A 16,252-nucleotide genomic window follows, 5' to 3' on the forward strand; every position below is an offset into this window, starting at 1 on the left:
GTCACTTTTTTAATATCTGGTAATGTTTTTCATTCTTTTAATATCAGTTTTGCACTGGTTTTGACATCTCGACCAATATTAATAATGATATATTGGCAGCTCTGCTGAAGAGAATAGCACGATTTCAACTTTATTTAGATGGTTTCATTCTAATTCGTCTAGCCCAGTATCAAATATCGTCTCTTATAGAGTCAGTGCAATTATACAAAATTATCTATTTGTTTAAAGAAAGGATGCAATTGTATTATTCCAAAAACAAAGTTATAATTAGCTAATCTTCTTGTTCTGTGGTGATGTGATCTTTTGCTCAGTTACCAATCTAAATTTATAACAAGAGTTTTCTAAGGATATCCCACGAAAGTTGAGATCAATATACGCCTTCGGATCGTGAGCAGTTATTTTAATTGCGCTTTCCTAAGCTAGCATTGTGTAAATTACTAGGCTTGCTATAGTTAAAAGTTCTATGATAGGATGGAAACCTTATTTGACAAAAGGTGTTTAATCTTCGCCTTGATTTTATTTGTAAGGTAAGGTTAAGCTATATAATTCATTTGGAAGAGAAAGAGATAATTTTTTATTTTGCCTCGGGGGTTTAATTATGTACCCCTTAGATAAGCAGATAAGCTTTTCTCATGTTTAACATTGTCTTAACGAAGCAATTTGAAATCATTATCAATTTTTAAATATGTTGTATCACAATATAACTTCGTTATCTACTAACATGCCATGTATTTGTATTGTTTTATTATTGCAATTATTAACTATTCTTTAATTTTGTTTAAAGTCACAATACTGTGAATATATAAGAAAATAAGATTTTTTTAACACGAACAACATTGGTCACGAGTAAACACTTTCCCACGTTATGTATTTTTAGATACACCAATGCTATATCTACAATGGAGAATGTTACCTTACTACTTAATGAACTGCTAAAAGACTACCATCGGGAAGTGAGACCAGGATTGGGAGGTATTAAGAGGGCGTCCACGCAAAAACCAGGCAGTGGGTGCACATGACACATTTTTTTTAATCTTCCTTTTCATATCGCAAATGCATCCTTTCCTAAAGTTAGATGTTGATCTTTGATTAACAGCAACGGTTAAAGGGGAATAAATTACATAGAAAGTATTGAAATTCATTAAAAAAAGAAGATAACTCTTTCATTCTGTGCAAATTTAATTGCTTTCTGAGGAAACTTTAAAATCATTTTCCGAGCAATCCAGTATCGATTTGAAAAAAAATCTTTATGCTTTTTGACATACATATGATATATACATAACGTTTGAATAAAAAAATCCATAGGATAATATTTTCTATGTGTCATTAATATCATGTGCGCTGCCTGGTTTCTACATGGACAGTCACTTAAGTTAACCTATGGAATCAATGAGAAATAGAAACAGTTTTAATGTAAGACGACTATTGTCAGGTTTTAATACTAACACCTGTTATTTTGCTTTTGATTAACACTCGAATCTTGGTTTCCTTGATTACACTTATAGATTAAAACAGTATTTAGGTAAATATTGTTTCAGGTAGATATTCCAAACAGCATCCTCCACTAAATTTGATCAAAAAGCGTTATTTGATTCAATTCAAGAGAAAACACCGCAAAACGTCTGCTTAATGACGTTTTTGCCATTAATCAATATGAAATAATTGTTAGCTTTAGGAAGCTGTCATGTTATTTAAAAAGAGGTGCTGCTCTTTCACTAGAAATCAGAGATAAAAGTAAAAGACAGAGGCAAGCTCACATAGTAATCTAATGTTCTGTCAGTATTTGAAGTGGTTCATTCTTAATTGATTGATTGATTTCGTAAGGATATAGACCTGGAGTATGGGACACAATTCTTACAAAGCATGAAAATAACTTGAACTAATTTCAATCTCTTTCAAATGCAAGTATGGTAGACTTTCATGAAATTGAATATGATACAAACACATCACTGATTTAAAACTAATTTGATTCAACTAAAAGTAGACAAGAACGTATTTTCATCAAAGTACGAAAAATCAAAATATTCAGATAATAAGTGAGACTTAACGAAATTTATATTGGGTAATATTTTAACAAGTTTAACACGATCAGATTAATTGATTGTTATTGCATCTCTTTGTTGTAATATTTCTGGGGGTATTCTTTAAAATCGATCGAGTCTAATCCGTAACAATCATTGATTCTCCATCATTAATGGGGATTTCCATAGATTCTGTTATTTTTTTAAAATTATGTTTATTTTTATATGTGTATGTATATGTATAACGATGAGTATAATAATAATAATGTTAGATAAGCGCAACATGAAAATGACGTGATAATAATGATAAATATTTCCAATCATCGCTCTTGATGTAAAACCGAAACGGGCCATGATTCCGCTTTTCATTTTTATAAAATCAGTTTCCGTAGGTTTTGCTAATTCCACTATCTACTAAAAAATATAATTTTAAACTTTTATTACATTAGTAGTTCGTGTCTATCAGTATACTTGTCAATTGTTAGCATTTTTGTTCCAGACAGTTAAGAATTTAATTATAAGAAACTTTATGGTTGTAGGGAAAATGATATTTTTATCCACTTTGATTTAATTCTTAAATTTTAAATAAGATTTTAACATTTTACTTGCTAAAAATTACCAGACTCTGTTCCATGTATGTTTGTATTTAAGCCAACTCATTAGATATACGTGTTCTCTGCAAAAAGATGTACATAAAAACGCATAGTTATAATAAAAAGACTCTAAGCGCATCTTTTTAATTTCAGTTCATATCTTTTGATAATGTCGCCCAAAGCTGAATTAATGCTAAAACATAATCCCGACATGTCAATGTTTTCTTTCTCTCATACAGCACAATTTGCTATAGAAGTTCAAAATTCGGCAGTTTTGAATGATTTCTGGAAAATTTATTCGGGGTTTAAGGAAACACTAAAATTTCATTTGTAATTTGTTCATCAGCTATTTAAGCAACGCACAAAAAGTTAACTTATACATATTTGAATCAACAAAAAGCACACTTAGTATGTTTGAATGCATTCTTCTTGGAATTCTAGACTTTTATATGTGATGCATGCATGCTAGATATACCCAAGTTAATTTTAAATTTAAAAGTCATCAATGTCTTAAAAAAAAGTCATCTGCAACAAATATACATATGATTCATGCCCTATAAATTACTCGAGCTACAAATCGATTTGAATAGTCCTTAAACATGGCAAAGTATTTTTTGACTTATACATTAACAGAAAAAGGCTATGTTCTACAAGATTGAAATCATCACTACAGAAGTCTTATGGTCGCAATCATGAACTCGTGGATCGTTACGATGTATTCATATGCACCATGAAAACTTATTTGTTCATCATGTCATAGTTTTCCTTTCCTCTGTCATCTACCCCGGACTTGACTTTTTATGAGCAACTCGGTGGGAGTTTCTAGAAAAGCAGTGGACGCTTATCATGGTCCCAGTTTTTAGTGGAGTCCGAGTTGCTCATTTGCTTTAGTTACTTGTATGTTTTATTTTAGTTACTTTATGTTCTTTGTTATGTATGTCTGTTTTTCATGTTTGGTCTTTGTCCCTGGATTACTCTCTTTTGATTTCCGCTAGAACCTTGGTTCACTTGATTACTCTTGTATATACCTAATTTGTTGACTATATCAAGAAGATGATTCAATACTTTTACTTCTCGAAAAGTTACACTTTTTCTGCAAAGGAAGTTTGTTTTATTAAAATATGAAAACACATCAAAACAAATTATGTGATTTAAACAAAAAAGAAGGAATGGTCATTTTTTTTTCAATTTCACACCTCAAATGCCATGTAATGAATGAAAATTTCTACTCAGGCTAAGATGGTTGAAAAATTGAAAGTTAAGGATAAATCTCCTTCCAATTGAAAAGGAAATTAAGACCTATTTCGATGTCAATTTACCACTCTGAATATTACAAAATAGATTTGTTATACGTTAGTGCTGCTAGAGGAAATTAGAGCCGATTGCTTTTCCAATTATGAAATCACTCTGCTCTAATGGCTTAGTATTAAAAGGAAAATACATTTCAAAACCATGATGTAACAGCTCAGAACGGACAAATTTACATTTTGATTACATCGATAAATTCAACAACATATACAGCTATTTATAAAAATCAGGAATGGTATATATAAGAGCGAGTATTCAAAGGAACCAAGATTCTAGCGTAAACAAACGTCATTTTAAACTATACATCATATAATCAAAATTTTAATTTAGGTATTTCTCAAATTATGAAAATTACAAATATAAAACATTGGAACGCGTTTAATATCAATGATATTTAAAATTACTAGTTTTACTAAGGAAAAACAAGAAAATATACAAGGCGAGACAAGTAGCTGTAACAAAGCTTGTATATGCATAGAAACGTGAATTTTCCGTTTCTTCATCTCAAATATAGGAAATAAAGAAAAATAAGAAACGCATAAAACCAATAGTATATGAGCAGAGATAATCACGTCGTACTATTAATCACACATAAACTTAGTATTCCCATAATTAAATTCTTGGTTTATGACCGGTTGCACCGGTGACAATATTGTTAATCCAATTCTCTATTAGTTAGAAGTTTGAGGGTATTCTTAGTTTAGTAACCAAGAAAATAAGTATGACTTTTTTAGTTCGAGTTGCTCATTTGCTTTTGTTACTTTGTAAGTATGATTTTAGTTACTTTATGTTCTTTGTTGTGTATGTCTGTTTTCCGATGTCATCAATCGGTAGCGCAATTTGTAATTTACATACATGATTTAAGTGTATTGGGATATCATTGAAGTAGTACCGTTAAAAGGGAGCGTGACTAAAACCATGTTAGGTTATACAAAATGGACAGTGTTGCTCGATAACACGGAACTATTCGGAATATCATTGAGTAAATTACAGGTTCTTTTTTTCCCATATCTTTAATTTAAAGAAGAAAAACTTATTTTATCAGTATTAACGTATACGTTGTAGATCTGGTTATATTTTAAAATTGAAACTCCTTCACATATTAAAATGTTCGTTTGGCTAATTTAGGCTACTGTTTTTAAATTTTCAACCGATAAACTGAATTAAGTTCAAGCAATAAAGGCCACATTCTTGTAGTTTGAAGAGTTTGTTTTCAACTGAAAGATAGTTCAATCATTGTTTTTCATCGGAATTTTATAATATAAAGTATCTACACTTATAAATTATGTTTAATCTATACATTAACATATTCGTTGTATCCTAGGCCCAGCAGTCAGGATCGAAACAGATATCTTGGTAAGAAGCATGGGTCCAATTACAGAAAGTGAAATGGTTGGTATATCAATGCGATATTATGTACGATGTAGTTATAAAACTTCAATCATTTTTTTTTCATTTGAATTTTACCATATTTCAAAAGTCTTCACAAAAATGTACACCATTCGTGTTAAACATATTTTCAAATAATATGAATATAATAGAAGAGTAAGATCTAACACTTCAATATTTCCAGTCAGTGGTCAAGATCATCTTTACGTAGGTATTAGAAAAGTGTTGATACAACAAAAGCACACAATGTTGGATTATTGAAATTCTGATATCAAGAAAAACCAAAACTCTTGACATGAATATAAATGTAGAAATACGTGGTGAATGTGAAAAGATACATTTATTTGTTATATAGGAACTTATACAGGTGGGCAAATATTTGCAGAGACTTTGAATTCAATTTCAAGCAATTGAATTTTTAATCAACCTGGATCAGCAAACTGAAGTGTAGAAGGGTTGAATTAGGGGTGTATTTAATGTTTTCACAAGTCAAATATAAAGTTGGCAAAACAAATTGTTTATATAGATTTCTTTTGAACCTTCTAGATTCATTTATAAATCTAAAACATGTCCTTCACTAACTTCTGTATTCAAGTACAAGTGAATGTATATAAAACTTCTCTACCTGCCGATATATTTTTTATTTCGACAGTGTCAGCTTTTGTTATAAACATGATGTTTTTCACCTACTATTAGAGAAATAATTCAAGTTTGCATTTATTTAAAAAAAATAATAAGCATGTAAAAATTCGTAAATATTTTCCACAAGAGATAGCAAGGTGTGAATACTACGATAGTCATGCATACCTATTCTTAAATCACCTATACAATATTGGCAGCCATAAGCTTTTCCAATTTCTATATGATTATTGTAAGATTAAAAAATTCAATAAGCCTGTAGAAGTTGATATTTTCACAGCTTGATCAGTTGAGTTCTAAAGGAAATGCAAATTCTGACGTTATTGCTTTCAGTTTTCTTTTTTCGTAAAGACGCGCGTCTATTTGAACCCTTAGTACGGTTTGTGATCATGGTTCCTTTGATCATTGCTTCGCCCCAAATTAGAATCATATCTTGACCTTAATCAAGTATCTGTAAAAAAAGAATTCAACTTAATCTTATATTAATATGACGACTTTGGTTTCCCCACTGTAAATTTTTGTATGTATTTTCTTTCAAGCTACTTGAACGTATAAATTTTTTGTCTCTCAACTTAAACTCGTTGCTTACACAAACTACTGGATCTTATTTTATAATGCCAATGCTTTAAATTCATCACTGCAAAAAAAATAATCTTGATTCAATTGACCAATATTAAATATCTGTATGTTACAAAGACGAACAAGCCCCATCTGTCATTAGAATTCCATTTCTCTCACTGGACTTTGACTTATAAACAGGACTAGCACAGTAGGTGTCTTGCAAGAACACCTTCTCAACCCTCCAAAGCACCGGTATTTTCAGTTTGCAGTATGATTTAAGAACATATAATGTTTTTATAACTTTGTATATTACAGAGAAAGAACGGCATCTGCAACACGTTCTAGTAACTAATTGACGTGATTTGTATATGTTTTTTTCTTTGCTGTAACTTTGTCTTTTATAAGAATCGCTTGAGTCTTCGAAATCGCTTTAATCGAATCTCTGAATTTTACAAAGTTTGACGGAAACACGAAACATTTTTTCAAGTGAAATATTGCATCTAAAATACTTTGACATGGTGATATTTCTACGCTGTGTTTGCGATATGAATTTTAAAATGAACAAATCAAATTTTTCAATCTTTACAGTCATATTCCATGCAGTGTTACTTACGACAAAGATGGTATGACGATAGACTGAAATTCAACCTGGAGAATATTACAGAAGTTACACTTAGCAACAGTTTTTTAAAGTACATATGGAAACCAAACACTTACTTTATCAATGGACGCAGATCACATAAACCTAACATCACAGTACCCAATGAATTTGTAAGAATAAGACAAGACGGTAGAATATATATGTCAAGAAGGTAAGAAGCAATTAAAACCATGTTTTGTATCTAGCAACGACTATAACAATGCCAATAACGTGCACCAAAATAAAAAAGGGGATAGCCAAGTAAATCCATTCATTGCTAAGTTGTGAACGGAAAATTGCATGTTACGTAAATCGCAATATTATCAAATATTTCAGCATCAGCTGTAGCTGATTTAAGGTCAATTTAGACAAACTACTCGATTATGTATGTTCGCAAACAACAACTTGCATTAACATTCTTTAAACATTGATCACATTTTTTCTCACTATTGGGAACAGTTTGGGAACAGTTTCTTGTTATTTTGTCATAAGGGATTATTATCTTTAACGACTGAGAGGACGGCAAATTTAATCAGAACATAATCATCTAGCAATACATTACTCGCGCATTGCTTTTGCTACTTCGATTAACTAGGAGTATCCTATAATCAAAACAAGTTGTATTACTATGTTGTACGTCGTGTAAAATTCTCTCCCTGACCTTGTGTTATTTTGTATCACATAGCTTTGTTTTGATTTTAACCTTATTGAATGAATTCGCTAAATGAAAGTTGATTATACGTAGTGTACGTTTATATGTAGGATTTCACGATATTGGTTATTACAATTGTTAATTAGTTAAACAAATGCATTAAATGACTTGAGTGGGTGTAAAACCAGTTAAGACTAGTTAAAGAATTCTGTGTTCATTTTTATATAGAATTATTGTACATAGAGGTTTCCTTTGCCCATACACTTACTGAATTATCAGACACTAGAATTCATATTTTAAAAAAATAGTAAAAGTCACATTTGGACACCGATAATATGTTTAAATCTAAAAAGGACCATGTAGACTGGAAATCAAACAGAATGCGTTTTTTTCTCTCTCTAAAAACGTAACATCTGTACTTTATCAGCAGACAGTTACATTTGTATTGTTTGGATAAACAATAATGAGAGGAAACGAGTTAAACAAAAGGTGAAAAAAAAATATTGTTTTGTAGATTGACCATACACGCAGTATGCCCAATGAAGATGATGAAATATCCAATGGATAGACCAGTTTGTCCTTTGATGATAAGTAGCTGTAGGTAAAACTATATATTAAATACCATTGTTATAACACTTCTTTCACTTCAGTCAATGTCGAGTTTGAATTTAACCAGTTTTGCATTTGATAAATTTACTAATATTTATTTTAAAAGGATGAATGTTTAATATCAATATAAGTTTTTGATGGTGAAAGATGATTTCCTCAATGTGTTATTATCATTGTGGTCATGATTTTTCTTCGAATGCGTTTTTAAAAATTAATTTTCTAGAAGAAAATAAAACTCATACACTTATAAATTCATATTACATTTCCCCATATTTCAAAGACAAATCCATACCAATTATTTCATATTCCTATATTATGAAAAGCTGTTGCAGAACCTCTAGATTGAGGACTTCAAGGCTAAACCACCTGACTGTTCTTGCAAAACCCCTCTATTCAAATATGGTCCTTCTGGTCACGTCGTTACGGGAGATTTAACCATTATCGAAATCTCTGCGTAATATCCTTTCTAAAGGTCCCAAGTACCGTGAACCACGCTCCATAAATTGGAATTATAACTTTAAAGTTCTTATGGATGTCGTCGAGGACTATGCAAGAAAGTGGATAAAACGAGAACAAGAAGACATTGATTCTCTGTCAGAGTTGTTAAAGGCCGTGAGGTCTTTAATTTTGAAACGAATGAAAATTTGAAGTAGGTCAATGAGTGCCAAGGCTACATCAGTTTTCAAAGACCCCGATGTAGCAAAAATATTGTCTACTATACATGACAAATATGTTGTCGTACCAGCAGACAAAGCCCAAAACAACATTGTTTTTGTCTGCAAAACGTTTTATATCCAATGTTTATTATCAGAGGTAGACGTAGAAAATAATAGCAGTGATAAGACCAATACTGCTACCACTCTCTCCAAAGAGGAGATTGTGGAAAACCGCAAATCTGTGCTATCCTCTTTTGGTCTCTCTACCAAGGACGATGATTGTGATTTACCGCCTATGTACTGGATTCCTAATCCCCACAAGAATCCATACAAACAACATTTCATAGCTGGATCTGCAAAATGTACCACCAAACCTCTTTCAAAACTTTTACTTCTATACTCACAACTGTCACATAGAGTCTGCTGTCCTACCACAACACTTGTTACTCCCGTAGTGGTATTAATTATTATCTGAATATAATAGCATTAAAACCTATGATTTTTTAACACTGTATACTTTTGTTCCCCATACTCAGTTAAAATCCCGACTTAAAACATTATACATCGTTGTTTTTCCGAAAAAGATGGTACACCTAGATACAAATATATAGTTCTTGGTAGAGATTCCTCATACTTTGTAAGAAATAATTCCAAATCATCTTCCAAATATACAGAGGATGATTTTGGAATTTTTAATCGACTACATATGTGTCTAGTATGGTAGACGTGTTTTTCAACAAACGGTCGGCATTCCAATGGGAACAAATTGTGCTCATCGACTTGCTGACCTATTCCTTCACTCTTATGAGGCTGACTTTACAGCTGATCTGATCATAAAGAAAGAATATCGTTTGGCTAGATCATTCAATCTCATTTTCCGCTATATAGATGACGTATTATCTTTAAACAATCATAATTTCGGGGATTTGATACCTTGCATCTACCCAAAAGAACTTGAGATAAAGGATACTACAGACACTGTGAAGTCAGCCTCATATCTTGACCTACACTTAGAAATCGATGGTAAAGGAAAACTATTGACCAACCTTTACGACAAACGTGATGACTTTTCATTCAGAGTTGTCAACTTTCCTTTCATCTGTGGCAACATCCCTTCGGCTCCTGCGTACTGAGTGTTCATATCACAACTCATACGTTATACCAGAGCTTGCCGAAAGTACGCAGACTTTTTGTATCGCGCTAGAACTCTAACAAATAGGCTTCTGGAGCAGGGTTATGTTGCTACAAGATTGAAATCATCACTACAGAAGTTTTATGGTCGTCATCATGAACTCGTGGATCGTTATGGTGTATCCATCAGCACCATGAAAACTGATTTGTTCAACGGGTCATAGTTTTCCTTTCCTCGTTTGTCTACTCCGGTCTTGACTTTTTATGAGCAACTCGGTGGGTGTTTCTAGAAAATCAGAGGACGCTTACCCTACCGGTGCACCTGGTCCATGCTCCCAGTTTTTAGTGGAGTCGGAGTTGCTCATTTGCTTTTGTTACTTTGTATGTATGATTTTAGTTACTTTATGTTCTTTGTTGTGTATGTCTGTTTTCCACGACTGGTCTTTGTATCTGGATTACATTCTTTTGATTACCGCTATAACCTTGGTTCCTTTGATTACTCTTACATAGTAACTAGTCTTACTTGTACTTTCCAACATATACTACCAACAAGTACTAATTTATATCTTTACCTTGTCTGTACTTTATCAACTTTAAAAAATACACACTCGTATGTCAATTGAATTCAATTAATTTATTCTCATGTTTTTTAAGATGGTTACACCGTGGACGACATACTTTACGTATGGAAGAATGGCCAGGACGACTCTGTTGAAGTTTATGAAGGGGTAACCATGTCACAGTTTAATATACGTGGAATACGGACTAAAAACCTGACAAGAACGGACCACAACGGTACTTAAAACATTTCGAACAATAAAAAAATACCAAACAAACGAACCAACAAACAAAAACAAACAAACAAAAAACAAAAAAAACAAAAAAAAAAAAAAACACAAACCCAAAAAATGAAAAATTACCCTTCTATGAGTTTTTTCAATTTCCTTATTCAGTTCTTGTTACAACTTTCCAACTAATTGGTATTTTCTATAAATGATAATTCTAAATAAATGTTTTTAACAACTAAGGTATGAAAATATATTTTTCGAACTTATTACCTAAATGATATCTATAATAATTCAATAATTTTCTTCTGCAGGAGAACAATCAGTATTAGAAGTATATTTCCATCTAAAGCGCCATCTTGGATTTTTTGTGCTTCAGACATATTTGCCGTGTTCATTGATAGTATGTTTATCGTGGGTATCGTTTTGGATAAATAGAGATGCAGCACCAGCTCGAGTTTTACTGGGTTAAGTATCTCAAATCGACATTTTGTTGACAGTGATTCTTCAGTTTATAATTTGTTAAAACATACGCTTGCTTTCAAACCGATTCAGTTAAAAATGAAAAAAAAAGACATCATAACTATATAGATATTTATGTTAGTATTAAGTAATATGATATCACAGCTACAGATAATAAATATTATAATATTATATAATATCAACAGTTTAAAACAGTAGACTTCATCATTTGAATCTGTATTTGATCTTATCAAAAGGTGTGACAACGATCTTATCGACTGCATCTACTGGAATGATGGTCAGGGATGGATTACCCAGGGTTCCATACGCTACAGCATTGGACGTTTATCTTAACGTCTGTATTGTATACAATCTTGCTGCCATGATAGAATATGCAGCAGTTAATTATTTTACGAAGATCATTCCCAAAGAAGGTCCAGGTAGTGACAGTGACGAGGAGGAAAAGGTGAAAATCTGAACGTAAAAGAAAGACAAACAATACTTTCTTCGTAAATATGAGTTAGTTAAGGTTTGGAAACCTGAAAAGAGTACTTTTTTTAAACAATAAAGAACTACATCTATAGTCACAGGTAATGTATTTTCACAAAATATGTATTGTAATTTTATCATAATATACGGTAAGATTCGATATCATAAAGTTCTCAGAACTAAGTTATATCTTGTGTTTACAAAGCTAAGTTAGTTCAAATTAAAAAAAAAGAAACAATTTCTAAAATTTACAAATTAAAAACAAAAACAAAAAGAAAAACGAAATAAACACAGACACAAAGAAATACCCAGATGAAACAAAAAAATTATTGAATCAAAACAAAGCTATTCGGTTCTCGAACTGCAATCCTGATAAACATTAAAATAAACCTTTCTAAATTCAGAAATCATTGATTGCAAGATAATATAATAGTAAAATGGTAAGATTTGCAGAATAGCATTTACAAGAAAAAAAAAACAGTAACACACTAGTTCAACGGATGTATTTCTGTCTTACAGGACCACGAACAACCTGAATGTACAAAGGCTAATGGAATTGCACAAACATGTAACAACATGAAGAGGTATAATTGCTATGACTTGTTTATCCGGTGTCTGGTAGGAAATTATAATTTCCGGAATAAAAATGTTGCTTCAGCTGATCTAGAATCTGGAAATAGTGTAAGCAGAATAGATATAGTATGCCGGTACATCTTCCCGGCCTCCTTCATTTTCTTTCATGGATTTTATTGGATATGGTACTGGGACTCTGGAACATTACTGTCATCTTTTTAAGACGGTCTTACGAAAGTGAAACAAGAACTGAAGATAAGAACTTCCCTTCAAAATTTCAATCGACAGTTTTAAATGAAAGGTGGACAAAATTTAACGTATGATTTATTAGAAAGGCCTAAGGAACTTAGTTGTACAATAGACTTTAATAAAACTGTATTTTCCTATAAACTTTTTAAAAGGTCCATAATTAGATTCAAGCACCTATAGATTCTCTTACTAAGAAATCGGGTAATAGGTACTCTCTTGTATATGTCAGGATGGAGTAATCGATCTGATTTCACATTCTCAGTAATCACTTAAAAATGTCGAGGTAAAATCCACGTGTCTTATTGTTAAGAATGTACGTTGAAAGTGCTTTAATCGTGTGTACCAATTTATGACGTTTAGAGTAAAAGTGTTAGTTCGTTGATTCTTGAACAAGTGGATTTGTTGTCAACTCCACTTTACAAATGTTTTGGAAATATCCTTTTCAGGGTTAACCCAATTTTCTAGCCTATAAATTCACAAAAACTCCGAAAAATGATACCCCAAGAACAATAATACTTTCACAGTATGCAACTTAAAGGCAATATTTAAAACCATATTTTAATATGTAATTTTACTTCTTGTGAAACATTAAGGACTTAAGTGAAAAGTTGTTAATATTTGTAACCGTTCGAACATGTATGGTCAATGTTTAAACATGTGGCTCAACTATTGAAAACCTACCGGCTATATTTCTTTTATCTAAATTTATGATGCTGTTAATTCAGCTACATAAACTTGTTTTGGCGTGTCATAAATTAAATAGAATACTTCAGAATTTAAATTGGGGAATCCCATGATGATTTGTGTAAAAATTGGTAGTAAAACTTGGTAAAGAGCTTTACTTGAGGAACGAAGATTCTAGCGGAAATCAAAATTATGTAATCCTGAGACAATGACTAGACATGGAAAACAGACAAACACAACGAAGAACATAATCTTAAAATAACTGAACCATTGTCTACGCATTTCCTAAACTATTAAATTCCTAGATTTGTTCCTAAAGAGTAACTGTATAAACGTGATATTTTCTATCTTTAAAGAAACTATCCAGCTTCGTTATCATTGTGTTTTATGTCATAAGCAATATCTTTTTTCGGATTACTGATATCTTGGCGAAGAATTTCCAATGTCGTTATACTTATATAACAAAAAGATTTGCATAGCTATACATTGTGGAGTTCAATGATCATTTAATTACTCTATATTGAACTGTATATAACTGACAGTTTTATGTGGCAGAAATACAAAGTGTCTCTTAAGTATTCTCACGATGAACAACTTGTATAATAATGACACAAACAAACCTTTTGATAGTCTTATTTTCTTCCTCATCAATCAATGTCACTATAGTTGTAGCATTTTGTCATGTAACTAACCAACTGCCACTGATTTTAGCTGAGATTTTGGAAATTTGTTATGTTCAGGTTTGGCTGTATGACAAAGGTTGCTTCTTTATTTTAGATAGGTTACCATACTTGTGTTCAAACCATATTACTCATCTCGGGTGTTAAAATGTAATCCCACTCTAACTCTTAATGGCAAGGGCATTTTTGCACTTAATGTGGGTATCATTGATAATTCAGGGTCAGTTTTGCAATTATGTTGACCTGATATAAGGCAATATTCATTTATAATATTAGGCTATAGATAATAAAAAATAGGGGATGTGGTATGATTGTCAATGAGAGACAGTCATCCACAAAAAATCAACGAACAATTAAAGTTCTACAGGTCACCACATGGTCTACACATGGTCTTTTATAGTGGGCAAAACCCATACCATAAAGTATATGGCGGGATTAAACATGTTTGTGAGCGCTCAAGCCTCCCTAGGATAGTGGTAGGAAAATACAACAATATAACGAACTACAAAAATCTATTGAACTCGAGTTTAACTTTTGAGATAATTACAGACTACAAAAACCTTAACAAATATGACATTTTATACTAAATGTAAACGTTTCGATGAATTATACTGAACTAAATGTAGATCTTAGTTAACGTCGTCATATATATAGCTGATCATGGTTTACATTTTCATCCAATAACAGGTTAACCAGAAATATTCAAAGATCGGTCAAGAATTCGAACCAAATGAATTATCTTTTTGAAAGTTGATAAATTGGTAAGAACAAAATTTTGTTTTGGCTGATCTCGGGAAAAAAAAAACATTTTGCTGAGTACAGTGCCGAAACACGGGTGGAAGTTTTTCAACCTAGCAAAAATGACTTTCGCAACATAAATGACGACTGAATTTATCAAAGTATTGAGAGTAATTTGATCCGTTTAAATAAAGATTGTTCGTACATAAACAGGTTTTCAATTTTTATCTTATTACCAAGTACAAATTCATTGCAATACAGAGTGTGTAAATCTTAGTTTTGGTAAAAAAAATCTGCCTGACTAAAAATAGTTGCATAGTCATACAATGTCGTAAAGCAATTCCGAATGAACCAATGGTACGTATATTTTCCTTCTACAACTGATCAATTTAGAACCACTAATGTTAGAAAATGTATCTTTAAAATTCAAGTTAAAAACTTAAGGGATACTTTTGGACTTTTTTGTCAATATTGAGATTTAATCTGGAATTAGGCGAAAGAATGATAGGGATTTGTACATTGGTCATTACATTCTAGGGATTCCGATTGACGACAAATTTCGAACTGCTTTTTAGAATTACCCACCATTACTTAAATGAAATTAAAAAAAACAGTACAGCTTGGAACTGACATCATATACATAAATCATTGTTTGACTTAAAAAACAAACCTGATTAGATCTCTTTGCTGATTCATCCTAATTTTGATAACTTTTATTAGAAAAAACAAAACAAAACAAAACAAACAAACAAACAAAACAAAAACCAAACTACCGAACTCATACATGTAATCACAAATTAAGAGACTTATTTAAATACACGAACTGCCACAGTCTATAATAAACAAGGCAAATGAAAATAGCCATTATGTTCCTGACTTGGTACTTACATTTCAAGGCTACCCAGTGCTCCAGGCTAGAGTTAAAATACAAAAATGCTAGCCGGAAATTTAAATTACAGTTACCATATTGGTAACTGAAACAGTTATCAATATGATTTTCTGTAAGAGATTCACGAGTAAGTTAAACTTTTAAAGCATTTTTTATTGCAGACACTGATACAGATGATATAGCTTGTAAAAGATTTTAAATTTAGTTTTAAAGCAGAAGAATAGTTTGATAGGATTTGTCTACAACAAAAAAGACATGTACAGTGCAAACCTGTCTAAACCGAACTCTGAATAATCCGTAACACTAAGCTAAGTACTTTTTAAAGTCTTTTCACGTTAGTTTTAATATATTTTGAACTCTGGTAAACAGAACGCCTGTCTTAATCTTATAGGCCAAAAGTGTTTAAGTTAAAACAGGTTTCACTGTATAAAAGAAGGAAAACAAGACAAAAATAAAGAAAACGTGTTAATTTTTAATATTTTAGCTTTACAGTAATAAACGTTC

At 31.5% G+C, this 16,252-nt stretch overlaps 1 protein-coding gene across 1 annotated transcript; it reads left to right on the forward strand.

Annotated features, from left to right (window-relative positions):
- The first annotated feature begins 271 nt into the window (after positions 1 to 271).
- On the forward strand, positions 272 to 12,876 carry LOC148605523 (gamma-aminobutyric acid receptor subunit alpha-2-like). The gene is made up of 9 exons (XM_088548873.1): positions 272 to 527; positions 878 to 972; positions 5,247 to 5,314; positions 7,100 to 7,323; positions 8,318 to 8,400; positions 10,854 to 10,994; positions 11,299 to 11,451; positions 11,704 to 11,912; positions 12,455 to 12,876. The coding sequence occupies exons 1-9, from the start codon at positions 472 to 474 to the stop codon at positions 12,728 to 12,730; spliced, it is 1,305 nt and encodes a 434-aa protein (XP_088404999.1). The 5' UTR covers positions 272 to 471; the 3' UTR covers positions 12,731 to 12,876.
- Positions 12,877 to 16,252: the final 3,376 nt, after the last annotated feature.

The sequence above is a fragment of the Perna viridis genome, chromosome 10, assembly GCF_037379345.1.
Source record: "Perna viridis isolate PV_CMFRI_1.1 ecotype Kerala chromosome 10, ASM3737934v1, whole genome shotgun sequence".
NCBI lineage: Eukaryota > Metazoa > Mollusca > Bivalvia > Mytilida > Mytilidae > Perna > Perna viridis.